The sequence below is a fragment of the Pagrus pagrus genome (genome assembly GCF_965226575.1).
Source record: "Pagrus pagrus genome assembly, chromosome: 4".
Classification (NCBI taxonomy): Eukaryota; Metazoa; Chordata; class Actinopteri; order Spariformes; family Sparidae; genus Pagrus; species Pagrus pagrus.
The window spans coordinates 26,400,783-26,425,697 of record NC_140188.1 but is presented as its reverse complement, the minus strand read 5'-3'; the positions used below and the strand labels follow the sequence as shown (position 1 = coordinate 26,425,697).

Here is a 24,915-nt window from a genome sequence, read left to right as displayed (position 1 = left end):
TACTTCCAGTTTATATTGTAATTTAATGGTGCATATTTAACCCCTTTTCAGCTATTGAAATCACCACAAGTAAAAATCAATAATCCACTCCTGAGAGGACATGGAGATGAGAGCAAAAGATACTGTATTGGCGGGCTGAAAACTGACCGGTAACGGCCTTTCGTCTTTACATTGGAATGCATAGTTCATGTCATAGCATGCTTATTCTATAAAGAAAGGTTTTATTTTTCTGGGTCCTTAGTTCGTAAAATTTTTGCTGAAAACAGTCCAACCCAGCTCTAAATATCACCAAGAATTTATTGTGGAATTTCAGCCCTAGGTTTTCTGACTTATGAACCGGCATTTTCTAACTTATCTTCCAACATTAAATGAAATTCACAGGGAAAGACGATGAATCCTTGTGGATTCAAAATCAGTCTTTATATCCAAAATATAAAGGATGTCAGTCTGTAAGTTAATTTTAGTGGTTAATATTTTGAGTGAAGAAATGAAAATTACATCACGTTACAGTTACAATAAGTACTTTATTGGTTCAACAGTGCTGCCAGCGCCTGACAGATAAATATACAGTTCTGAGTTTATCTATTTACAGCTTGCTGAGAGACAATATAAACTGCCCCTTGTAGACATACATAGTGTTCTTTAGTGTTTAACATACTTTGGGCTGGTTTCCTTGTCCAAGCATACATGGTCCCCATTGAAAGATGTGGTGAGTTAGGCTGTTTCTGTATCTGTGAAAGAAGCCCTATTAAGTCTTGGTTTATTAACATGTAATGTGTTACATGTACAAATCATCAGATGGTGCAGCAGTAGGATAAGCAATGTGTATTTTGTGTGTGTGTGTGTGTCTGTGTATGTGTCTGTGTGTGTGTGTGCCTGAGCAAATAGAAAATCTGTATTGCACAAATTTTGTGTACAATAGATATATTTAAGCTATCAATAAAAGAAGAAAATGTGACATCTGATATTAGCTGTGGTCAGTAGTCACAGCTTCACACAAAGCAAAACTGATTTTATGCAGTAAATGCTGTTACAATCTGATTTTTCATCAAAGTAGCCTCTTTATGTTGACTTAATTTGCATTGCGGAATTCTTTGCTGGCTTTTGCAAAATAGTGTAATTTCATAGATGCTATTCATACTCAGTAGTGTCATTTTCATTAAATCTTTCGGTATACTCTTCACTTACAGTACAGCTGTGCACACATACAGGCATGCTCACACGTATCGTTTCATTCACTCATAAGCCACAAACAGTAGATCTATAAACAAACGCACATGTAACCACACGCTCATGTGTCCAAATCATACCATTGCAACCCACGTCCCATCTTGTACTACATCCAGCTCATCACTTTCTTTTTTTTTAAAATTCATTTTCTGTGTGGGGCTCTGCAATGCTAAGAGACAAATCTTTCAAAATTCAAAATCCAATCCACATCTGTGTTCTATTCATACACTATCTATAAGAAAGAGATTTTTTTTGTTTTGTTTTCCCAATACAGTTCCTTCAGCCAGGCTGATCTGCATAGGAGCCTTAAACAGGCAAAGTTGACGCTGCTGACGCCAACTTTCTCTTGTTTGTCCTTCAGGTTAATGATGGCTCTAGTTATCCTCAAGTGCTTTCCAATTTGAGGGCTGCACTGTTCGCTGTGTATTCACTGGATGTCAGCATTTTCTATACTTTACATAGTATATTCCTGAAGAACCCTCTCAAAACTCTCTTTCAACAGCACCAACATTTTTTAACAACGTACATCCCTTTTACCACAATCCTTCTCTGTCCTACGTTATAAGGGTAGGTCTCTACGACTCCTTTTGACGACCCCCCCCCCCTCCCGCCGCATCACTTAAGGAGCGATATGTCGTCAGCAAAGTCCCCGTGTGGGTGGAGGCAGCGGGCAAAGCGCCACTGGCACACCATGAGACATAGCGGCAGCATGAAGAGAGCGCAGATTCCCGCCATGATGTAGGCGATGGTCATGAGAGTGGACTCGTCCGTCTGAGGGATGTTGTAGCCACAATCGTCCAGGTCGACACCATGGAACGGGCCTTCCACAGAGGCTGTGCGAAACTCATCATGCACTATAAAACAGAAAGATTGGATATATGTGAAACACAAAGATTTCGATAACAGATACTGTGTATTACTTTTAATATAAATAAGTCTTAAGTGAGATATCTGTAAAATACATCTTGCATTTTCTATGTTGTATTATATTTTATTGCTTGTCCGGCAGTCAGTCAATCCCAATACTTCTTTCTGCGTGTCCATATATCTTTTCCTTTTCCTCTCTTCCATTTTACATTATAAACCTTTCTGATTGCCCTCCACATCCCCTCCACCCTCTCCTCCTCACCATGGCAGGTGCTAACAGCAAAGCCGATGCGCTTCTTTTCTCGGTCGAAGACCACGTAGAAGCCTTCCATGATGACAGCCCCCATCACTGTACCGGTGCTAGACTGGGACACGGCAAACTTATAGCAGTCCTCTTGGGCAGAGGCAACATCCTCAACTGGCCGCAGGTATTGCTGCATATACAGAAAGGAAAATGATAAAGACAAGGGAAAAATCAACAAGTGTGTTGGACGCAGAATATCACAAACGAGGAAACGGGTGAACACACACAGCCTTGACGAAGTGTAATGCCTAATACCAAAACAGCTTTTACTGTGAGTGTATATGTAGCAATATGTATGTGGTTCTAAGTTGATTTAGTTATATTTCCAATTTTTCCAAGGGTGTTACATCTCATCATGGCAGAAGAAGGTTGTAAAATTAGTACACTGTCCTATAAAATGGAATGTTCTGGGTTAAACAGGAAGTTAGTTTTTATTTTATGAACCATATTGTATGTGTTATGTGTTTCTGCGAGCATAACTTCCTTTATTCGTTCTGGGAATTCCCATGGTAATGCATACAAGATTCAAGATTCTTATTCAAGTCTTTATTTTCATTTTGCAAAACAATGAAACAGTGAAGCATTCCCCTGAGCTGTGTCGTGCAGAATATCGATAAAAGTAGTAACAAGACAATAAAATGTAATAAAATAATATAGTTACTAAAGAAGATACCAAGGTTAAACCTACTACCAAGAATAAAATTGGCATCAAATGGATTGTCAGCATTTTCATTTTTCACAAATGAAATTAAATGCAAACTTTGTTTCAGACACACAGAGGGTCCATACTCTATAACAATAAAAATAGAATAAAACAAAAATAGATCGAAAAATATTTAGCATGTACAGTATATACCTACATATGAATCTGTGATAGATCTAGATTATTGTCCAGGTGCAAAGTGAGGCATGTAGTGCAAATATGATTTAGAGTTCATAGTTCTTGTGTGTGGTTGTGTAGGGGGTTGTGTAGGTGGTCGAGGGGATTTTGTTGAGCAGTCTACCTGCTTGGGGGAAAAACTGTTCATCATCCTGGTTCTCCTCGCATATTACATTACACATGTTCTTTGCTCTATTTACTTTTGGTTACATTTAGCTAAGCAAAGCAAAGCAAAGCTAAGCTAAGCTAAGATAAGATGTATCTTTATTGATCCCCGTAGGAGAAATTCAATTTGGCACAACAGCACAAGGTAACAAACAGTGTGCAAACAATAACACAATGTGAACCTTTGCCTGGTAAGTCACTGAAAACATTTGTGCAAGAGAGACCCTGTGAATCATTTGTTTCTCTACAATATCAGGGTGATTATCCTGTTCCCATGTCTGGTGCCTTGCAATAACGTGTTGAAAGACTGTACCTCTGACTCCTGCAGCCTCACATAACTCAAACTGGGGGAAAAGGTGCAGTGGAAAATGGCATTAAAGAGCTCATTTGTGTGTTCAGTGTAGACCCTGACCATTACACTGCCATGATTGACATCATTGATTGATTTTAGTTTATCACTAATATTTATTGTACTGACATATACCTTTTGATGGCTGATGACTAACAAGAAATTGCAGTGGATGAATGCCGAAGACGTGATAGAAGTGTTCTGTCATTACATAGTTTGTCCACCAGAGAGCACTGACATGCTTATTTTCCATCTGTAAAATGTCTCACTCAGGACACATCTTGGTCACAATCAGGACTATAAATTAGCACCAGTCACTAGCTAAATGCGTCTGGGTACGGCTGGTAAAACTGAACATTTACAACTCATTTGGCTCATTGTCACAATTCTTTATAGTCATGAAGGCGGTGTCCTTATTGAATTTTGTTTATAGTTTGTGTTAAATATCATCTGATATATTATCAGATTCCTTAGAACCCATTTAATGCATGATGATTTATTGTTGCACCTGACATAGAAATTAAAACATAAGGCAAGGGAAGTGGAAAAAACTTTTCTCAACCATTTCATTCCACTGTCAGCAGGGCATGAACCTCCCACAGGTTTACTGCACTGCACCTCGCTTCTAAATCTCAGTGTGAAACCGTATTCATTCCACCATCTTCAAGGCCTTTCTGAGTGGCACTGAATAAAAAAATAATAATGACTTTTTAGGGTTTTATGAAAAGCTCTGCAAAAAATATTCAAAGGTAATTTCACTTTGACACGTGGCCATTATTTTTCCTAATGGTACCTCACCAGGCTTTCATCTATTGAGGACTATTTCAAAGGGTTCAGCTGAAGAAGAAGGTGACATATTGTGTCCAGATTTCCTGTAAGAGCTCACAGGAAAATGAAAACCCTGGATTTATCCCAAGACCTCAGATATACAGAGAATGTACATGACTCATAGTAATAACAGGCTACGGTAAATATCTAAACTTCTCATAGGCTGAGAGGGTGAATTAAACACCTGTCTCCTCATGACACTTTTAGCACTGGACAAAAAACATCCAGGAATCCAGGGAGAGTAAAATCTAACAGCTTCTGATCCTTTGGACAGAATTTTAAGCCGAAGTGATATCACTTCATATGGTCCTACGGGTCAAAAATGATCAAAAAGTGACCTGAAAACATGTGTGTGTGTGTGTATGGGTGCAGATTACCTGCGGTAGGATGGAGATTCTGAAGGACTGGTTGTGGTTTTCATTCATCAGGTAGAGGGAGATGACAGGGAAGATGTGCCAGGGTGTAGTGCCAGCCTGCCAACATACCAGCTGCTCCCCCAGCCAGAACCCTGAGGGGAACTGTTCTGTCTGAAAAACAGACAGAGAACATTCATTCTTTCCTTTCCTATACATGTTCATTACAAGTCAGGGTCATGAGGGGAGACTGTAGGCTGTACCGTAAAGAGTTGGGAATAATGATTTCACTACAATAAGCTTTACAAGATGAAGGTGTTTTGTGAGGGTGCCATCACCCAGAGCAACTGTAGCAACGTTAGAGGAGTGGAGCATTGAACTCCACCACCAGTAGATGAGACGGCTAACACAAACTGGAGTACTTGACTCTGATCAGGCGAACTAAATCTCTTCATTCTGTTTAATTCCAAAGACCTGCCAGTTATAAAACTGCTTTCCCCTGGTATTAGTGTTAGAGCAGAGCGGCTGATCTTCACTGCAGGGTACATTAATAATGTTAGTAACGGTAGAGCTTTTCCATCCTTACCAACATTTTTCTACGAAAGAAATTTAGCCAGGTTTCATTTTGTTATTCACATACATACAGGAGACTTTCATTTCCTTAGCTAAAGACATGAATAAATGATAGCATCGGTCATTGTGCCTTCCTGTACTTTCGTATATGTTTCTTTTTTCAATTATGAAAATGAATAAAGAAAGTGGAGAAAGGTGCACTGTTTTAACACATTTAAATTCCATGCTTTACAGGTCAGACATAGAGAATGTAAAAGTCCGGCCCCTTGGCAGTTGAATGGTCCTCTTAACCTTTGCCTTTGTGACGATAATGCACTACCCTTCTTAAATATTTAATAGTTTCTAATAGGTAATGTTGTATTTGCATCTTAACAACAAAGAGCAAAAAAATATCATACCCAAAACGACATTGACACTACTGTTTTTAATCCCTGCGAAGTGTCTGCAGGAATGAGTACATACAGCCCCAATAACCTTCACCAGTAGGGCAGCCTGTATATAGCCCTAGAGGGAAAAGCCAGGTCATAACAGTTCATTAAGCACTAGCCACATCACTCACTACGACTTGTTCACTGACATCAACTCAGATTGTATCTCATCTGTACACGGTGGTGTCTGGACAGTTAAAGGACATTGTTCAAAGACAAAAATAGGATTTTGAAAAGAAGGAAAATGTCCTCCCCATCCCCTGTGAGAAAAAACTATGAGATCCCCCAAAATCCAATCCTATTATCCAAGCATACACCAGAGACCTGTAGAGGATTACTGTATGTAAAGCTGCTCTCTGTAATTTTGACTATGGCCACAACTAATCTGCACAGTTAATCGTCCCAGAGCCAAAAGTGACGTATTCAAATTGCTTCTCTTGTCTGACCAACAGTATAAAACCTGAAGGCTCTTGGAACCAAATTCAGAATTTTTTGCTTGAAAATGGCTGAAACGATTAATCAGTTAACAAAGTAGTTGGCAGCTTATCTTTTTTCAATTACTAACTAACTGATTATTGGACAAATCGTTGCAGCTCTTTCCTCTAAAAAAATGCCTTGTCTGTCAAACTTAAAATCCTTTTCTCCAAATGATCCTGAGATGTCTTGGAAAACAGTGAAATACTGAAATGACTTAAGTTTCTTAAGGGGAATTAACTTTCAAATGTGGTATTTTATCAGATCTAATATTACCATACCTTTGCATTAATAAAAATAAAAATGCTATCATCTACTTTCATTGGCTGTCTCAACCAAATCAGTAATGTCTGGGGAAGCAAAAACAATAGTGGAAGAAAAAGAGAAACAGAAAAGTGTTGCACAGATTCTATTAGGGATATAAAGGTATCTATAACATAAAAAGGACTGACCGATGAGGCTGCTTCAATAGCCTTGACTGCAGCCTGGAAGACTTTTCTAGGCAGTCGAAGGTTGGTGGTGCCACTGTCCACAATGCTCTTGTCATAGTTGTACTGTCAAAGACAGAAAAACACCCATTAGATATCTCTTACATAGCTTTAAGCATCAGTGATTGACGATTAACTCTTTCTTTTTTTGGTTTTTGCAGCCGTCAGTCCATCTTACCTCTTTACAGTCCATGTTGAGGTCCTGTCCATTCACCTCAATTCGTACGATAATAACCTCATAGTACCACTCCCTGCGGATCGGAGTGTACCAGAGGTCTCCCACATAGAGTGATGGGTCCACGCCTCCAATGATCTAAGAGCATATGGAAAAAAAGTAAAAATGATATTAGATGATTTGTACCTGTGGGCAGGGTGTCTACAGGTGTCAGACACCTTTTCAAGATTTAAGAGTGACTTTTGGACAAATCATCTTTTTCTTATTCAAGCATTACAAGTAAGTATATGTGTATGTATGCAGTATATATGTGGTCCCGTGCAGAGGTAGGTTTATGTTGGAATATGGTTATTAGAGTGAGTTAGGTCAACCTACATTTTTCCAACAGGTGAGTGCAAGTACAAAGTGAAAAGTATTAGGTTCAGTAGAAGCTGAACTTTGACGAAAGGAATTCAAAGTGGATAAATTAAACGTTTAAATTATAATGTCTGCGGCAATTAAGCTGCACAGATTCAGGTTTAAAACTTTTTAATGATTTTTATTAACCATAAAATTGAATTGAAGCAATTTTCAGACTTTTTAAGGACCTGCAGACACTCTATGTGTGTGTGCCTTTGTGTGTCTCACCATGCTGCCGCCGACAGTAGCGCTGCCCAGGGAGTAGTTTTGAGTGAAGCCGGCTCCACACAACTGGAGAGAGAAGAGGTTGGGGACAGGAGTCTGGCGAACCAGAGAGTCAAAGAAAGGCTCCAATGTCTCGTCAGGCTGGAAAGAGATAAATCAGAAGGATAACTTTACCAAGCTGCTGTTTTTAAACCTCTCAGCTTTTCATTTCCAAAGATTAAATAAACCTCTTCCTCCTCCTGACCTATCAGCATTCCTGTTGTAATGCCTCTCATTGATTTATATCACCTTCCCAGTGAATACAGTGCTAGTATTACTTTTCCCAGAGGTAAATACTGTAGTTTTAACACTGAAAATAACTTTAAATAAAGACTTCAAAACAGAAGTACAGTATTCACACTAGACTTTTAACAAGCTCAATGGTCACGGGAATACACTGAAAAAAAATCTATTTTTGGCTTTCCTGATCATTAACACAAGAAGTAATTGAAAGGATTTTTGAATGACTCATAAAGTAGAACTGCCAATGCTGCGCTGCCAGAGAAAAGTGATCCGTACACCAAAAGTCTGTAACTTCAATGCGCGTCATAACATCATAGACCTGGGCAATTAAAAGGTCTATCCAAGCAGTGACCAAGCTACACGCTGCTCTTACCCGAGCTATATCGGCATAGGCCAGCCCCAGGATTCCCTCCCAGTTGGATCCATTGATGAAGAAGCGATCTGACTGGGTGATTGCAGCAATGTTGGCCCGCAGCGTAGCGTTTGGACCGTGTGGGACTGAGACCAGGTCGGTGCCCAGCTCCCCCTCCCAGCGACCCTGAGTGTAGGGAACATAAACACTCCTGCCCTGGTCACGGTATGAGCTGGAGCTGTGTATGGATGGTGGAAGGGAGAAAATAGTGGAGGAGCAAGAAGTATGGATTGGTTACTGCAGAGTACTACTGGAGTTCCACTGTTGTTGTATTGCAGTAAATAATTGAAAAGCGTCAACTGTCATGGGTACCCAGTCAGGAATCGAATGATGAGTACAAACAAATATACAGAAAAATATAATTCATAGCATTTATTTTTCAACCTTCTTGTATGTAAAAGCATCATCACCTAATGGTAACTAATTTAATAGTTGACAGCTAAACGTTTAATCGTTGCAGCTCTGTCAAAATTGACAAAATAAAAAGTACTGCATGTAAAATCACGACAGTACACTGAAACTGAGTCTGCAGTTATTTGCACGCTGCAGTTGAGAAATTTGAAATGTTCCTTAAATTTAATCCAGGGAAGAAAAAAAGAAACATGGCCTTTTTAGACCCAAAGGTGGCTGTATATTTTACCCCTCGTGTCTCTACTCACAGTGAGCGACGGTAGTATCTGCGCAGGAAGGGATGAGCAGCTGCACCGACAGCAAAGTTACTGCTTCCTGTATCCACCAGGATGTTCAACTAATGAGATGGATGGAAGGGGAGAGAGAGAGAGAGAGAGAGAGAGAGAGAGAGATTTATTAAATGTGCTTTTATAAAAATCAATAGGTTTGTTAAAGTGATGCTTGGGTTACATTGTGAAATTGATTACGTTCAATCTCAGTTTAATCTATCTTTGTCACCTTAGAGATAGACATGGCCATTTGTAAACCAGTCCTCTGTGTGGGGGTATATACTTTCTTATATACTGAGTCTAACTATTAGCTAATGTTATCTATCACAGTAAGCAGCTAGCTTCACATCTTACAGATTTCCTTTTGTCATCTCTCTGTCATTCTCGGTATCCAGTTCTCCTTCCATGTAGTGTCCTGTGCTGTTTCCTGTTGCCCTAAACGTCCTTCTCCGTCCCCTCTCTGTCTCCACTCTGAGCCTCTACTCCTCTCAGGTTGCTCACTTTACTCCCTCTCTCTGCCATCTCCTCCTCTTCTGTCTGCATCTCTATGTGAGTATCATATTTTGCGCAATCAGTCAAAACACTGAATGTGTGAATGGAGCACAATGGTAGATGAAGACAGGAATATATAACACCTGCTGTATATTCATCATATTTTACATTAAAAAGTATACTTACACATATGTGAACTGCTGCATGCTGTATATCACTTGCACTGTTTATCATTTTTATTTCTTTCTGTCTTTGTCATACTTCTGCTTTAATACACACTTCAGTATGTATGCATGTGTGAGTCATACTTTTTAATGCCAGCATATTGTGTCTAATTAATACATTTTCATTCATATAGTTTTACCTAACATGTACTTATGTTGTAGTTGTATGTTCAATGTATGTTTCTTTTGTTGCAGTGACGTAAAGACACTTACTGTAATATTTCACCGATTGACAAATAAGGTGAAAGAACAGCTTGTTGGCAGAGAACATACAGTAGACAGTGTTGTAGAGAAACACACAAACAGCAAACTGAAGAACAGATAGAAAGCCATAGAGCCACAGCAAGCTGTTCAATAATGGATTGGCTCTTGAAATATCCAGAGAAGAGCTACCGTCTCAAGGGCTGGGCCTGAAAGCCCAGAATAAATACTCACTCCGTCCACCTCACAGACATCAATACATATATGTATGTATGTGTATATATATATATATATATATATATATATATATATATATATATATATATATATATATACTGTCTCTACAAACAGCACGCCTGTCAGTAACAACGCTGTATACACTCCGTCTTCCTCTCTTGGCCAGAGATTTGCTGACTCCTCAGAATCACAGTTTCTTTCATACACAAACACTCTCACACACACTAAAGGCTACATCCTGACACACTCGTGTCTTTCCCTGCTCTCTCTCTCCATCTCCCTGTCCGCCCTGGCAGTGGGCCTGTCTGCTCCAGCCATTATACTTGCCCTTCCCCTCCACTATGGAGGAGAAATCATCTAGTTGTTACCAGAACAGAAGGCAACATATCAGAGAGATGTAGTAAATCAATGACTTGAGGTAATTTCCACCAATTTTGCATCTACCACACATCTCAATTCAAATTAAAAGCCTTTTATGACTTCTTTTATTATGATTATTTGAGTCCATTTATTTTATATACAGAGTGACAAATTAATCTATATAAAGCTGTATTTATCTAGATGCAGGGTCAAAGCCTCAAATACATTTAGACAGATTCAAGAGATCTACATAGTTATTAAAGGCCTGCAAATACCAGTGTGTTGTGGATATGCTTATCCTGACTTGTGTTGTCAAAAATATCAATATATAGAGACATAATGATTTTGAATTTTTGAAACTGAAGTACAGACACAACTGTACCTGCTGTGCTTTCTCACTCTCTCTTCTCTCAGACAGTGTGTCGACACAAATACTATTTTTAAAGGCCAAATCCAAATAGAAAAAGAAATTCTAAAAAGGTGTGATATTTAATGTTTACTACGGTCTTTGTGCTGTTCTCTAATACTAGCCAAGAAAGCTGTATCTTGTTGTCATGATATAGCCTTGTTATATTCTCCAGGATGTCAGAGAACTAAATTGATTTAGAAGCTGCCAGATTCTTGAAAATGAAATTAACTTTTTGATTGTGTTTATGTCACAAGTCATAGAGCTGAGGCCCAATATATAAACCATGCATACACATGGAAAGTGTTCTTATGCCACTTTCCACGCGGGTTTCCGAATGTATAAAAATATACAGGCGGTGAGAATGTGCGTACTGGTGCACATCTTTAACACCATGCGTACCGTGCACGCAGTCTTTTCAGTCTGGTTATTGTGATGTTGCGAGTTGGCAAAAAGGATAATAAAGGTGTAAATTTGGGTGCCACTTTATTTGGAGCAGGTTTTTTTTCCACTAAATTGTGTTAGGATTACATATATAGCTTAAAAGAAACCTTCACTATGATTACACAGTGATCCGCAAGTTGTTTACCTTTTCTTTTAATGGCTTCTGTAAATATGTTTGTAAGTATGCAATATTATTTCAAAATAATACTATTATCAGGTCCTTTAAACGACATTACGGCGTTGCGAGAGAACATTACCAATGCATAGTTTAGGCAAGAGTGATTTTTCAGGGTTTCGCCATACTAATTTTCTGACCCATGATGGTGATCGCTCATCAAGCGGAGAGAGCGCAGGGATCCCCTCTCCTCCTCCAGTAGCTTGCTCACTATCTCTGTGTGCAGAGCCTCTCAACCTCGTACTTAAAATCAGACCACTTATTTTGAACTCCTCTAGTCAATGGCTCTGAAATCACTGTTCATTTCACTCAGAAGTTAGGCCTCTGATGGTATTCAAGCAGGGATTTTTGGCTATGATCATAGGTCAACAGACACCGTCTGGTCCGTAAGGACTTTATGACATTCACAAAAAAGGTACAGCTCTGAAGAAAGTGGACTGAGCATCACACAGGTATGAACAGGTCTGTCTTAATATCACAATTTGAAACATTAAGGCAGACATGATGTCGAAAGGGCAGTGGTCAGTGAGGGGGTGCTGTGAAAGTCATGCATTACGAGGATTTAAGTAGAAAGTGATATAAACATTTTTGGGGAGAACTTCCATGGGAGTGAAAGGGCCTCTAGTTTTAGTTGGGATTCAGTACTGAGTTTTGGAAGTCTTTCAAGTATTATAAGAGCTTCTTTTGTGTCATAATTGGAACTTCATTTTTCCGGGAAAAATCCAGCCCAGCAGCAGAGCAACACTGGTTTACACAAGTTGTCTATTGCCAGTTTAAAGGGGCCTCTTCTGTCTGCATCTCTATGTATCATATTTTGCGCAATCAGTCAAAACACTGAATGTGTGAATGGAGCACAATGGTAGATGAAGACAGGAATATATAACACCTGCTGTATATTCATCATATTTTACATTAAAAAGTATACTTACACATATGTGAACTGCTGCATGCTGTATATCACTTGCACTGTTTATCATTTTTATTTCTTTCTGTCTTTGTCATACTTCTGCTTTAATACACACTTCAGTATGTATGCATGTGTGAGTCATACTTTTTAATGCCAGCATATTGTGTCTAATTAATACATTTTCATTCATATAGTTTTACCTAACATGTACTTATGTTGTAGTTGTATGTTTAATGTATGTTTCTTTTGTTGCAGTGACGTAAAGACACTTACTGTAATATTTCACCGATTGACAAATAAGGTGAAAGAACAGCTTGTTGGCAGAGAACATACAGTAGACAGTGTTGTAGAGAAACACACAAACAGCAAACTGAAGAACAGATAGAAAGCCATAGAGCCACAGCAAGCTGTTCAATAATGGATTGGCTCTTGAAATATCCAGAGAAGAGCTACCGTCTCAAGGGCTGGGCCTGAAAGCCCAGAATAAATACTCACTCCGTCCACCTCACAGACATCAATACATATATGTATGTATGTATATATATATATATATATACTGTCTCTACAAACAGCACGCCTGTCAGTAACAACGCTGTATACACTCCGTCTTCCTCTCTTGGCCAGAGATTTGCTGACTCCTCAGAATCACAGTTTCTTTCATACACAAACACTCTCACACACACTAAAGGCTACATCCTGACACACTCGTGTCTTTCCCTGCTCTCTCTCTCCATCTTCCTGTCCGCCCTGGCAGTGGGCCTGTCTGCTCCAGCCATTATACTTGCCCTTCCCCTCCACTATGGAGGAGAAATCATCTAGTTGTTACCAGAACAGAAGGCAACATATCAGAGACAAGGCAGACATGATGTCGAAAGGGCAGTGGTCAGTGAGGGGGTGCTGTGAAAGTCATGCATTACGAGGATTTACTGTAAGTAGAAAGTGATATAAACATTTTTGGGAACTTCCATGGGAGTGAAAGGGCCTCTAGTTTTAGTTGGGATTCAGTACTGAGTTTTGGAAGTCTTTCAAGTATTATAAGAGCTTCTTTTGTGTCATAATTGGAACTTCATTTTTCCGGGAAAAATCCAGCCCAGCAGCAGAGCAACACTGGTTTACACAAGTTGTCTATTGCCAGTTTAAAGGGGCTATATGTAACAATTTGTAGCAGTTTACATGTATTAATGACTTTTTTATTGGCCATATTTGAGTGGATTGTAATGTTATGTGAAAAATGAGACCTTCCCTGTCTTTTTCTGTTGTCTACACAAGCCTGTGGACAATTTGTTTAAGTTGTTTTATGCCTCTGGACTGTGGATTTCTTTGTGAAGGACTCGGGTCGGTTTTTCTGCGACGGACCGAAGGATGTGACTTTATGCACGTTCTCGAGTGCCTTTTTCTGCTCTGTTAACCGAGAGAAACAGTAGGTTACTAACAACCGGCCTCTGGCACAACACAGTAGTTTCACCCAGCCCTGGTAATCTGTCTTAAAAAGCATTGCTTTAATATCAGTAGGCTACCAAAACTCTGGCGTTAAATCTGCACTAAAATGGAAAGTATAAAATAAACCCTGTGTCTGGATCGTGGGCACTTCAGCGGAATGATGGCTGACAAGACATGAAACCCTGACCACTGGTTGAAGGACACTCAGTCTACCAACAGTGTGTTGTCTGTCTGTGCTGATTGGCCTCAACTGGCTGGTAGTCAATGTGGTGCCCAGCATAATGCCCCAGCCAGGCAGATCTGTCTGATATAGGAAACATCAGTGTCTCTCGGTGGCAGAGTGACACCTCCACTTAGGGCCCTCCATCTCTCCATCGTTTGTCATCTCCGTCTTTGTTTACCCTTTCTCACTCCTAAGTCCTCCCTCTATCATACACACTTGGTTTCAGTCTTTCACCCCTTTCTCTCAAACTCTCTCTCTCTCTTTGTTTCAATCTTCTTCTTCTTCTCTCCCTCACATTCACCCCCGTTGCTTCTTTATTTCACTCCCACTGTCACCTTCTCCCTCTTTCTTCTCCTCTTCTACCGCCTCATCACTTTCTCTTCCTCCTTCTACCCGTCGCCCTCCGTGTGCCAGCCTGTACACTGCAGCTGCACCCAGCTGGCAATCCTCACTCTGCAGAATTAATGGTTCCATTATCTGTCTGTATCATTCAGTCCTTTCTCTCTCTCTCACACACACACACACACACACACACACACACAGGCCATCTGTCATTGCAGTGGCATCAACATTACTGGACAATCCGACTGCATATTTGAAGTAGTACTTCTCTGTCCTTACATCGGTTAAAGCGAATGTGTTACCAAGGTGTGTCATAAGTTAATAGTGATGACATCTCCCTGTGAGTTACATAGTGTTATGTACTTCGTAAAGTGTGTGTGCGTATGTGTGTGGTACTTAAAGACTAGTTGAATTTCATTGTAGGAGAAGGAGCACAGAGTAGGAGATACATACACAGACTCACTGATACAACATATCATAAAAACTGTAAGTCTTTAATATTAAATCTTCCCTTTCATAATAACCAAATTGTAGTATTGTATAGTTTAATGTGGTACAACAGAGAGTAAAGTGTAGCTAATATTAAATGCAAAGATAAAAACTGTATTTTGCAGGGAGGTTGATAAAGAATAATTCTCAGCAGTCACACTAAATGTCATTTTAAAGGAAATATGTAGGTATTATAGTATTTTGTTTGTTTGATATTGTTTGATGGTCCATGTAACATCCTGTAAGTTTTGTAACAGCAGAGACATTGTAAATTGCAAAATTACTTTTTTTAATGTACTTGGTTTTAATTCATTTAATCTGTTGTACAGGTCAACCAGCGCTTTACTACAGTATATTCATGTGGGCTGTCCGTTAAGGAGTGCTTTGACAACATATTAATTAATCACGCCATGTTACCTTCTGCGGAGGAGAGCCCACGGCCATTTCCACGTAGTATCCCTGACCAGACTTTCCACGCAGGTTGTCAATCATGTCCACGAAGCTGACACCGCTCGCTGTCGCTCCTCTCCGCCTGCGCGCACCGTACTTCCCCGCGTTGCCGCGCTCGCGGTTCACAGCGGCAGGTGGCCGCTGCGGGGACGGCTCGGCGCGGGCGCCTTGCCGCAGTGGCACGCGGATGGCTAGAGGCAGGCCCGAGGCGTCCGGCGCGGATTGACCGCTGCTGACCAGACACAACGTCGTCCATATAAACAGACCTGTCAACCAGCGAGGCTGTGCCGTCGACGCCTCCATGCTGAAACGCGGTGAAGTTGTATTTTTGGTATGTTTCGTCTCCGTTCAGTTTGACATCCAGTCCGCAGCGACACGGGAGGAGAGATCAGGTGGCGATGATGCTAAAATGACGGCTAAAACCATGATGGCAGCTGAACCACAGATATTAATTGAGAAAGGGTCACTGTGTTTTTCTTGACATTAAATGGAGAACTCAATTTTACAATGTAAAATGTAGGCTGGTAATTAAATGAGGCAGCCCTCGGTGTCACAGATAATTTGAGGCGACGGGTAGTAAATCACAGGCTCCCCCACCGGGCTCAGTGCATCAACAAACCGCAGGCCTGCGTCGTTTTCTCCGCACATCCTCTCGTCAAACGACCGGAACCATCGTCGGTAGGCAGGCTGGCCGGCGGGCTACCGTAATCCGCATCCTTCAGCTGTCCCGACCCGCTCATTCTGTTCTCCGCCTCCCAGTCTTTCACCTCCGCCTCCTCCTCCTCCATCCACCCCGCTGCATCCTTCAGAGCTGCGAGAGCGCGAGCATCACCGCAGTCAGGTTACAATAGAAAAGCACGCCGCTTCCTGTCAACAGTTTCAAAATAAGACGGCGATAAGACTCCCCAACCGTCAAAGTAGTTTCCCTTTATGGTCTAATTGTCCCTTCGTGCCACCCATACCTCACCAGATATATTGTGCAACAGAATCCGACATGTTACATCAGAAAAACACCACACATGCTTTTAATACTCCATATGCACGCCCTGCTGTATATTATTCGTTTTCCATAACGTCTTTTAGTTTGAAAGCGCTGGCATGTCATGGCGACCGATTCTTCAGGAAATGACGATCCGCATTCTGGGTAATAGAGTTTTCACTGTGATTGCTTTGCGGATCACAGGGGTTTCTACTCCCGTATCATATTTACATTTGAGACATTGCTTCCTTTTCTCATTCAGGACAGCTGCACGCTATTATTGTCTAAAATGTAGGAACATCAGAGACCAAGATGTCAGAATGTAAATTTATTAGCCGATCTTGAACAACAAGCGGTTTCATTGCAGTTGCACAAATGTCAAAACAAGAAATTACCATATGATTTTAATATTGCTAATGGGACTTACTACAATGTGTACTAGTATTTTATTTCTGTCTCTGCTATGGTGTTACATATGGTGTCACAGTTATTAGACATTATCCTTTTGATGGAACATTTGTTTAATACATAGTATCCCTATACATTAATCCTGTAAATGTGATGACAAACTACATATATATTAATTTATTATAAAATAATAATAAAGTTGTATCATATCAAATGAGCAGTAGAAGTTTGCTTCTCTCTCCCTATGGCAGACTGCCTCTCTCTTGAGAGGATCCTGGACAATCCCAGTAGGAGTGAGCTAAGGGGAAGGAAGCAGGTGCTAATATGCTGTGGCCATCTTCAATCTCCATGTTGAGTCCCAGAGAGTCTTTACAGTGGTGGAACAGTCCACAATGGTCCATTGACCCTGGTGCTGGGTCCTCCTGTCCTGGGGATGCAGGAGAACACAGTTGGGCAGGTATTGATGAGCACTCAGAGTTGTTATATCATTTATCAAATCTAAATCATTAGCCCACTGCTAATTCAAATCACCAGCTTCTGCCTATCAACTCATTTAGCTTCTTAACACTTTAGTAGTGAGATTGATGAATATGACTGGAGGTCAAAACACTGTTTGATGAACCACTTTGACCAGTGTTTGTGAATCTTTTCTTTCACCAGTCTCTTGTATGAAGCATCTAATCAGCAAACTGATTCAACAAATTGAGAAAATTGTGCACCTGCAAAATAATTCTATGCCCAAAGCAGATGACAATTTTGAGTCACCATAAACACTTCTGTTGTGGAAATTGTGGGTGTGGATGAAACACTTCAGTTGATGGGTCTGTAAATTTCATTTTGTTGGGTGTGGAAATTTCAAAATAAATGTCATTTATTTAATTATTTCATGAAAACTTTCCACTTGTTTCTGCTTTACATAATGTACTGATTATGTCAGTACATTACTCACCAATTGCTATAATTCTATAATTTATCTAAATGTCAATTTTTTTATACTAGGCCAACATGAAGTGCTAGTTACAGACAAATATAACTTCATAATCAAGACTAAAGAGACAAATTTACCATTTTAAAAGCTTCATTCCTTTATTACCTGTTGAGGCCGAATAATGTCTTCACACGCCTCAGTTAAATGTTAAATGTTACTCTTTTTATATTTTGTGATATCAATACATTAGCAAATAAATGACCAAATGAAAAAAACTCATATTTACTATCATTTTAGCACCAGCATATATGATATCCGTGTTTTTGTGTGTGAGCCTGACAGAGAGATGGAGAGAGACTGATAGTGATTGTTGAATTGGTGAGAATGTAGATGGCGAGCTGAAGTTAGCCAGAAACCAGTTGGAAGTTTCCTGGAAATGTATTAGAGAAATAATCAGCTGTTTATTAACTACTTATTGGGGGAAAAAAACAGGATATTTTTTATTTTTATCAATAATTATTATTATTATACAATACTGGAGGGTAGTTTTCATTTAGAGGTAATTGTTATGGTAATTTGGGGGTAATTTAAAGAAATTTCAAAAACGTTTCTCTGTAATTTCCACCTACTCACCAGGAAATTTCCAGAACTGTAAAATTACCACTATGAAACGGCACAAACTGTACATGATTAACTTGAATTGGTGCACTCAACACGTACTGTAATATATAGAGCAAGATACTCACTGCTTGAAGTCTTTGAGCCCCAGCTTTTCTGCTCTCCAGGTTTGGCGATGAGAAGCTCAGCTCTGCCCTCTGGTGGACACCACACTGCAAGATGTCCGGACTTACCTACCCTAAACACACACCCACACACATAAGTATTGACCCCACACAGACATATATAGACGTATATAGTCACACAAGCCTAGACATGGATGTATGCCCATACATACATTTGCAGACTCCTATAAATCATCGTAATCATGTCTCTCACAGTTTTACCTTACATGGCCAACAACCTGCCTTCTTTGCATACAAAGGTCAAAGATTAGCTATCAGCGAGGCTGCTGCCTTATCACTATGTACCAACTGATAACAGCGATAAAGATGCACTGTGATCTAGTCATGATTTCAACTGGTCTTTCCAGGGAAAGATGTGTTTCTTCATCAGGCAAACTGTATTCAGACCTGACTGATATACTGATAGACACTCACCTGTCCTGGGGCTCTGTAGTCCTGAAGCCTTTAGCAAACGGGTTGCTAGCAATTTTTAGCTGGGTGATCTGAGAGAAAGAAGGCAGATGATAAGAAATTGCACGCTAACATATCATTTCAGTGCACAATGACAGATTTCTGTCATTAGTAGAAAGTTGTCAGGAATACACCCGGCATGAATGCTTGATACAAATGTGTCCAGAAAATGTACGATGGGCCTGTGAAGCCTACTGATCCTGGGTTTCCTACCCTGTGGTTCTGATAGGCAGTGACGGCCATAAAGCGGGTCTCCAGGAAGGAAAAAGAGCAGAAGTTCCTGTATGCATTTAAGTGACTGTTGGGAGACGGATCCACGTACACCACATGGAAGCGTGGCTGGTAGCGATGCATGGAGTTCAAAATCATCTGGCAAGGAGAAGGTCGGAGAAAACACTGAACAAGCAAGTCAAAAAAGAGACAGTTTATTTATGTTCTTTTAAGGTGGAAGACAAGACACCCTCGTTTCTCAATAGTAAAAGACATTGACTGACATGTCCGTTGTCATCCAGCAGGTTGTTGGTGAGCTTGAGAGTGTCGAAGGATACAGTCTGCTTCATCCACTGGGCTCCACAGGCAGGTGAGTCTGGGTGGAAGTGCATCCTGCTTGGGGCTACAACATCTGCTCGCCCTGCCACTAACCAAGATGAGCTGTGGAACGCATATCTGAAATACACACACATTTTTCAAATTGTTAAAATAGGACTGATGAGGTACGATGAAGTTTGCAGAGGGGGAACCAGCACAAATCTATTTTATAAGTGGACAATGATGGTAGCGAACAAAGTGAAGGAAATACTAGAACAGATCAGGAATAAGCCTAAAAGGTTTACAGTATGTTGGAAAAATTAATAATCTCTGTTACACACATTCTGTTTGCGTGTCTGACCTGTATCTTTTGTCGTCAACAGGGATAAAGTCCATGAGCAGGACATATTCAGCAGCAGGATCCATCCCAGAGATTTGCACCTGGAATGTCGGAAACATCCTCCTGCAGGTTGTGAACATGTAAATGTACATAATGTATTAAAAGACGTCAGAGAAAACGGAAAGGTGAAGTGCGAGGTACAGTAAAGTCATGAGGAATAGAAATATAAATGTTATTTTTGCCTTCCAGCTTTGGTAACAATCATCTCTGTGCCCAGCTGGTCAAATTGCTGCCAAAGTGCATGCATCTCCAGCTGAACCCTGACCCCACTGACTTGGGGGGCCTTAGCGCCCGACAGTGACCCCCTTTCTGCACAGCAGGGCAGAGACAGTTCACAGCTCTGAGACAGCTGAGGACCTAAAGAGAGGAGACGAGAGGAGAAATGTGCGTTGAAAATTTTCTTTATATTTGCATCACAGATTTTGTCTATAATCATGAATGTATATTTTTTTCTCTGTCGAGCTCGGACAATTTTGATCACAAAAAACACACTTACCATCCATCATTTGAAGGGCTTCAAGATAAAAAATATGAACAAATTTGCGGTTTTGTCTGTCCCGTTGATACTTCTGCTCACTCCGGCCTGTTCTGACCCCAAGTAGCAACCCCTGTCTTTAGCTCAAGGCCTGCGCAGAATTAAACAGAGAACAAAATAGAACTGAAGGCAAGAATCTTCCTCGCAGCCAGTTGCTGTGGTAGTTGTACATCCAAACATTAGGAGTGCCCGTTTGTGTCCAGGAACAAGCTGGTTTTATACACCATGAGGCACTCACTGGGGACCTCCACGCCTGTCTCATCCATTACAATACTCATAGTGCCCCTGACATGCACTAATCAAAGCTGTACACGCAGAATTGTGAATACACACTCACACATAACACACAACCTTTTTAGAGCATCTTGAAATCCTTGCTTGCGTTTCTTATTGTTTCTTATAGCCTGAAGTCTTTAGTGCAGCTTGTCTTGACCAACCAGCAGGACATTAATAACATCCCTAATCAGCCCAGTGTTACTGGGTGTGGACAGATGAAGACAGCAACAAACTGCTTTTTATTATTAATAACCTCTTATCTTGGTGCAAGGTTTCAACACCATACTAATTAGAGAGTCAGTTATTCTCTAAAACCGACTGAGGTGTATATTTCTGGTTTGGTTTAATGACTTGATCGATTGAAATGTTTATTTTGAATTCTGTATGTAACCGACAGACTAGAGTAATGGATCAAAAACAAATAATAAAAATCAAATAAAAAGCATAGTGGACGGACAGAAAAAAAATCATGTTTGCAGACAATGAAAAGTATAAAGCATGTAAACTGTCAAACACTATATAAGTATAAACTTATTTACTCCCAGCCCTTCTCCAGAAGTCATTTAATGATAATTAACCAGCTTCCCTGATGGTCTAAACCTATACTATAATTAATTTCCTTCTAAACCTCCCAGCATACCATGATTCCCATACCATATATATATTGCACTGTATATATGTAAATACTTGGAGTGGTCATTGAACACTTGAGATTGTCTACTTTATTATTTTATTTTATTGTCTACTTTACTATTTTATTTATATCTTTGTCTTTATCTCATACATACAACATATAAGACTGTGTCAGGGATGCTTTGATAGAGTCCTGGACTTATTTCCATTGTTGGCCTGACTGTTAATGTTAAAAAGAAAGTGTCTTTGTCTCACTTTGTGTGTCACGCAAGGTTATGACGGCCTTAGCATAGTTCATAACACTCAAAGTAAGTCACTAATGATATGAAATATTTCAATCCGGAGAAATCAAGGTTGTCTGATTACAAATGTGAGTGTTTAGAGGTGCGGTTGGGATGTGTTTCTATTTGTGCGTGTATAGCCTTATGTGGCTCCATGATGAGACAGTGTTGAGGGGCTCCTGCCCGAGGCATGCAAAGCAGAAAAGCAGACCTTTCCCTAATAAAGCACAACAAGACTTCAGTTTGTCAATAGGCCAATTCACAACCCCAACCAGCTCATTAATCACAGCTTTCAGGACCACAGGCAGATTTATCTCATATGTTATAGGATGACCCTCTTAAGTAGAACTGATCGTATTAATGTTGCTCTTTTATAATGGACCTTCTGATCAATGATGACCCCTTCAAAGTGCTGTCTGTGTGATATGACCTTAGAGGCTCACTGAGGTCAAAAACACTATATAAAGCTAAAGGTGTGCTGTTAATATTCGAGAGGCTTTCAGTAGTTTTGATAAAATTAGCTGTATTCTGATGTTGGTTACAGATGGGGCAGACATGGATGTAAAAATAAAGTCAAATGCAGTGTGTAATAGACAATATTCTGCTGGCATGTGACACAGTTCAATTTAGAGTCAGAGAGCAGGGTAGTATAAACAGTCAGATGTTTATTGAGCTGTATTTCATCAAAGCACAGTTTTCAGACAAGCGTCATTGCACAGACGTTAAGACGTTAATTGTGACAATTCACATACAGTTCCTACACAAAATGTAAGCAGTTGGCTGTGGTACGCAAAGATGTATGTGGTGTTTTTGTGCTGGGTACGTACGTGTCTGTATGGGGTCTTTGCTTGCATGTGCTTGAGCATGTGTGCGCGAAGTAAGGTGTTTGTATGGGAGAGAGAGCAAAAGTCCTGTCATTTTGTTGAAGTGCGTCAGATAGGCCGCAACTTCATGTTTGAGAAGTGGTCTGTGTGTGCATGTAAGCAAAGATGGAATGGAGAGAAAGATGGAACGGATCTAGGAGAGACAGGTGGGTGAGGTTAGTTACAAGAACAAGGTAGGGAGGATTTAGTTCTTGGTGACGGAGGCAGCGATGATCTCGAAGATGGTATTCATCTTAACCTTGATTTCTTCGACTAAAGGTGTAATCTTCGTTTTGAGCGCTTCGGTGTCGACGTTCTGGGCCTGATCATACATCTGCTTCATCTGCTCCTTGTATTCTTGAACATAGGGTTGAACCACTTCCCTCAAACTCGTCAGACGTTCGTTGACCTTGGCACGCACGGTATCAACCATGGGCATCAGGGCACCCTTGGTCTCCTCCAGGTTGACTTGCACCTTGGAACGCAGTTCTTCCATCACGGGCTCCAGTCTGGTCTTCAGGGCTGCCATTTCCTCATCGTGCTTGGTCTTGTAGTCATTGTAGATGGGTGTCAGCATGGTGCGGTAATCGTTAAGGTGCCTCTCGATGACTTCCCTCAGCTTTTCACGCTGGGGCTCAAGCGATGTTTTCAGAGCATCAATATCAGCAGTGAGAGAGTCACGGGTGTCCTTGGTGACTTCCATAACGGTGCTGTAGAAGCTGTCGGTCATGGGGGAAACGGAACCCTGAAGAGTCTTGATCTGAGTGTACATCTCCTCAATGCGCTGAGCAAGGTTGGTCCTGGAACAGAAGAGAGAAGAGAGATGGGGGAGCAAAACCATGTGAGCTTAGAACTGTAAAAAGTGAATAACAGAAAAAGGTGAATGAACCAGTGAGGGAGCAGGTATCAATTTTCAGTGAATAATGAGGCCTTACTTGAACTCTGCGTACTGAGGGTCATCAAGCTGGTTCACGGCTCTGAGAGACATGTCCTTCACCTGAGTCAGGTAGACATTCAAAGCAGCACGGGCATGATCCAGCTGAGTGGGTGCATCAGCCTGCATGGAAGCGGCATGAGAGCCTGAGGAAAGGAAAGGAAAGGAAAGGAAAGGAAAGGAAAGGTGGGGAGGAGAGATGAGCAGAGAGAGAGTTAAGATGGAGGAAGGGAAAAAAGCAACAGCAAGAGGTCAGAAAATACAATATTTCAAATGTATTTTAAATAAGAAAGTTATTCAAAATCTTAAATATGTTTTGTAAAATCCATCTAATGACTGAACAAAGTTGTCCATGCAGGTAGTGTTTCCCTTAATTAAGAAACAGCGCATTCAGTACTTACCGACAGCCAGCAGAAGGGCGAGAGCAAGAGCCGCAAATTTCATGATGGTGGTCTGGATTGGAAAAAGGGGGAACAGTTATTCAATAAATATGTCACTCGTGCAGTATTGCAGTTAAAGGTGTTCCAATAAAACATGTTTGAATTACAAAATGAGTGAAAAAACAATTTATAAATTAAACCCTAATAATGCAACATGGAGGCAAGATTATATAGGCTTAAAAGAAAGAAGTCCTATTATACATATACACTATTAATGCTATTCTGGCCCAGATGAGATGACACTAAACACAAGGCTGCTTGTAAGAAGAACCTCTAATCTGGGTAGATCAGGGACGACAACAAATTAGAGAGTCAGCTCAAGCAGATTAGCTCTGGACCGCTACATAATCCTGCTTTACAGTCATAGAATTAGCAAATCATCTGTCTGGTCTTAGAGACGATCTCAATTCAGGAGCACTTCCATTTAGGGATCTCTTGATCTCCTTGAGAACTGAGGATAACTGCTAAAATATCATAACAAGGCTTAACACCATTACCCCTAAAGTTACAATTAATTAAATTAAATATCTCAAAGTCACAATAAAAAGGTAATACTCCAACTTCTCGTCTTATTTTTGGCCCCAGTTCACAACTTCATCAAAGTTTACAGATTGCAGAAAGCTCACAATGGCAGACAAAAGAAGCTCTTCAACAGATACTCTTTTCTAACTACTTATTCTAAATCTCCAGTCCCTGTTGGAGCCGCAGCAGCTGTTTGTCTTACCTGGTGGAGTTCTTGACGAGACTGAACAACTTCAGCAAGACCAGACTTTTTATAGTGCCCGGGCGAGGGATGAGTCCATGTGGGGAGGAGGGGCTGGGGTGGAGGTGTGAGGGTTGTGTGTCTCCGTGGAGGTGGACCTCACCCCCCTGCCGTCTCTCTCAGCAGGGGGACAGGGTTGAGAGTTCAATGGTCACCTGCCAGGAGGAGCTCACTCAGCACACACACCGACAC

The 24,915-nt window shown here is 40.6% G+C and overlaps 3 protein-coding genes across 4 annotated transcripts; all 3 read right to left on the bottom strand.

The window, feature by feature from the left end:
- Window positions 1-504: 504 nt before the first annotated feature.
- Window positions 505-16,328, bottom strand: bace1 (beta-secretase 1). Of its 2 annotated transcripts, none has more exons than XM_084350928.1 (9): window positions 15,470-16,328; window positions 9,092-9,180; window positions 8,394-8,610; window positions 7,742-7,879; window positions 7,118-7,252; window positions 6,904-7,005; window positions 5,001-5,150; window positions 2,360-2,531; window positions 505-2,084 (listed from the first exon to the last, which is right to left on the bottom strand). In XM_084350928.1, the coding sequence occupies exons 1-9, from the start codon at window positions 15,803-15,805 to the stop codon at window positions 1,846-1,848; spliced, it is 1,578 nt and encodes a 525-aa protein (XP_084207054.1). In that variant the 5' UTR covers window positions 15,806-16,328; the 3' UTR covers window positions 505-1,845. The 2 variants fall into 2 exon arrangements, with proteins under 2 accessions (XP_084207054.1, XP_084207055.1); XM_084350929.1 differs by having other exon boundaries at window positions 5,001-5,141.
- Window positions 15,851-20,129, bottom strand: LOC311256205 (T-box transcription factor TBX1-like; the record flags this gene model as incomplete). Its single annotated transcript, XM_084351054.1, has 8 exons — window positions 19,960-20,129; window positions 19,565-19,736; window positions 19,284-19,439; window positions 19,035-19,102; window positions 18,564-18,673; window positions 17,170-17,316; window positions 16,122-16,313; window positions 15,851-15,936 (listed from the first exon to the last, which is right to left on the bottom strand). The coding sequence occupies exons 1-8, from the start codon at window positions 20,088-20,090 to the stop codon at window positions 15,851-15,853; spliced, it is 1,062 nt and encodes a 353-aa protein (XP_084207180.1). The 5' UTR covers window positions 20,091-20,129.
- A 2,239-nt stretch (window positions 20,130-22,368) lies between these two features.
- On the bottom strand, window positions 22,369-24,022 carry LOC311256652 (apolipoprotein A-I). The gene is made up of 3 exons (XM_084351889.1): window positions 23,922-24,022; window positions 23,522-23,666; window positions 22,369-23,386 (listed from the first exon to the last, which is right to left on the bottom strand). The coding sequence occupies exons 1-3, from the start codon at window positions 23,962-23,964 to the stop codon at window positions 22,792-22,794; spliced, it is 783 nt and encodes a 260-aa protein (XP_084208015.1). The 5' UTR covers window positions 23,965-24,022; the 3' UTR covers window positions 22,369-22,791.
- Window positions 24,023-24,915: the final 893 nt, after the last annotated feature.

Bases quoted from the DNA above. Each gene is read 5' to 3' on its own strand.
- LOC311256652 (XM_084351889.1), bottom strand. From the start codon at position 23,964: ATGAAATTTGCGGCTCTTGCTCTCGCCCTTCTGCTGGCTGTCG. The intron at 23,667-23,921 runs GTAAGTACTGAA...TCCTTTCCTCAG, and splicing joins CGCCCTTCTGCTGGCTGTCG to GCTCTCATGCCGCTTCCATG. The intron at 23,387-23,521 runs GTAAGGCCTCAT...CTTCTGTTCCAG, and splicing joins CCTCAGTACGCAGAGTTCAA to GACCAACCTTGCTCAGCGCA.
- bace1 (XM_084350928.1), bottom strand. From the start codon at position 15,805: ATGGAGGCGTCGACGGCACAGCCTCGCTGGTTGACAGGTCTGTTTATA. The intron at 8,611-9,091 runs GTGAGTAGAGAC...ATCCATACACAG, and splicing joins AGATACTACCGTCGCTCACT to CTCCAGCTCATACCGTGACC. The intron at 7,880-8,393 runs GTAAGAGCAGCG...ATCTCTTTCCAG, and splicing joins CCTATGCCGATATAGCTCGG to CCTGACGAGACATTGGAGCC.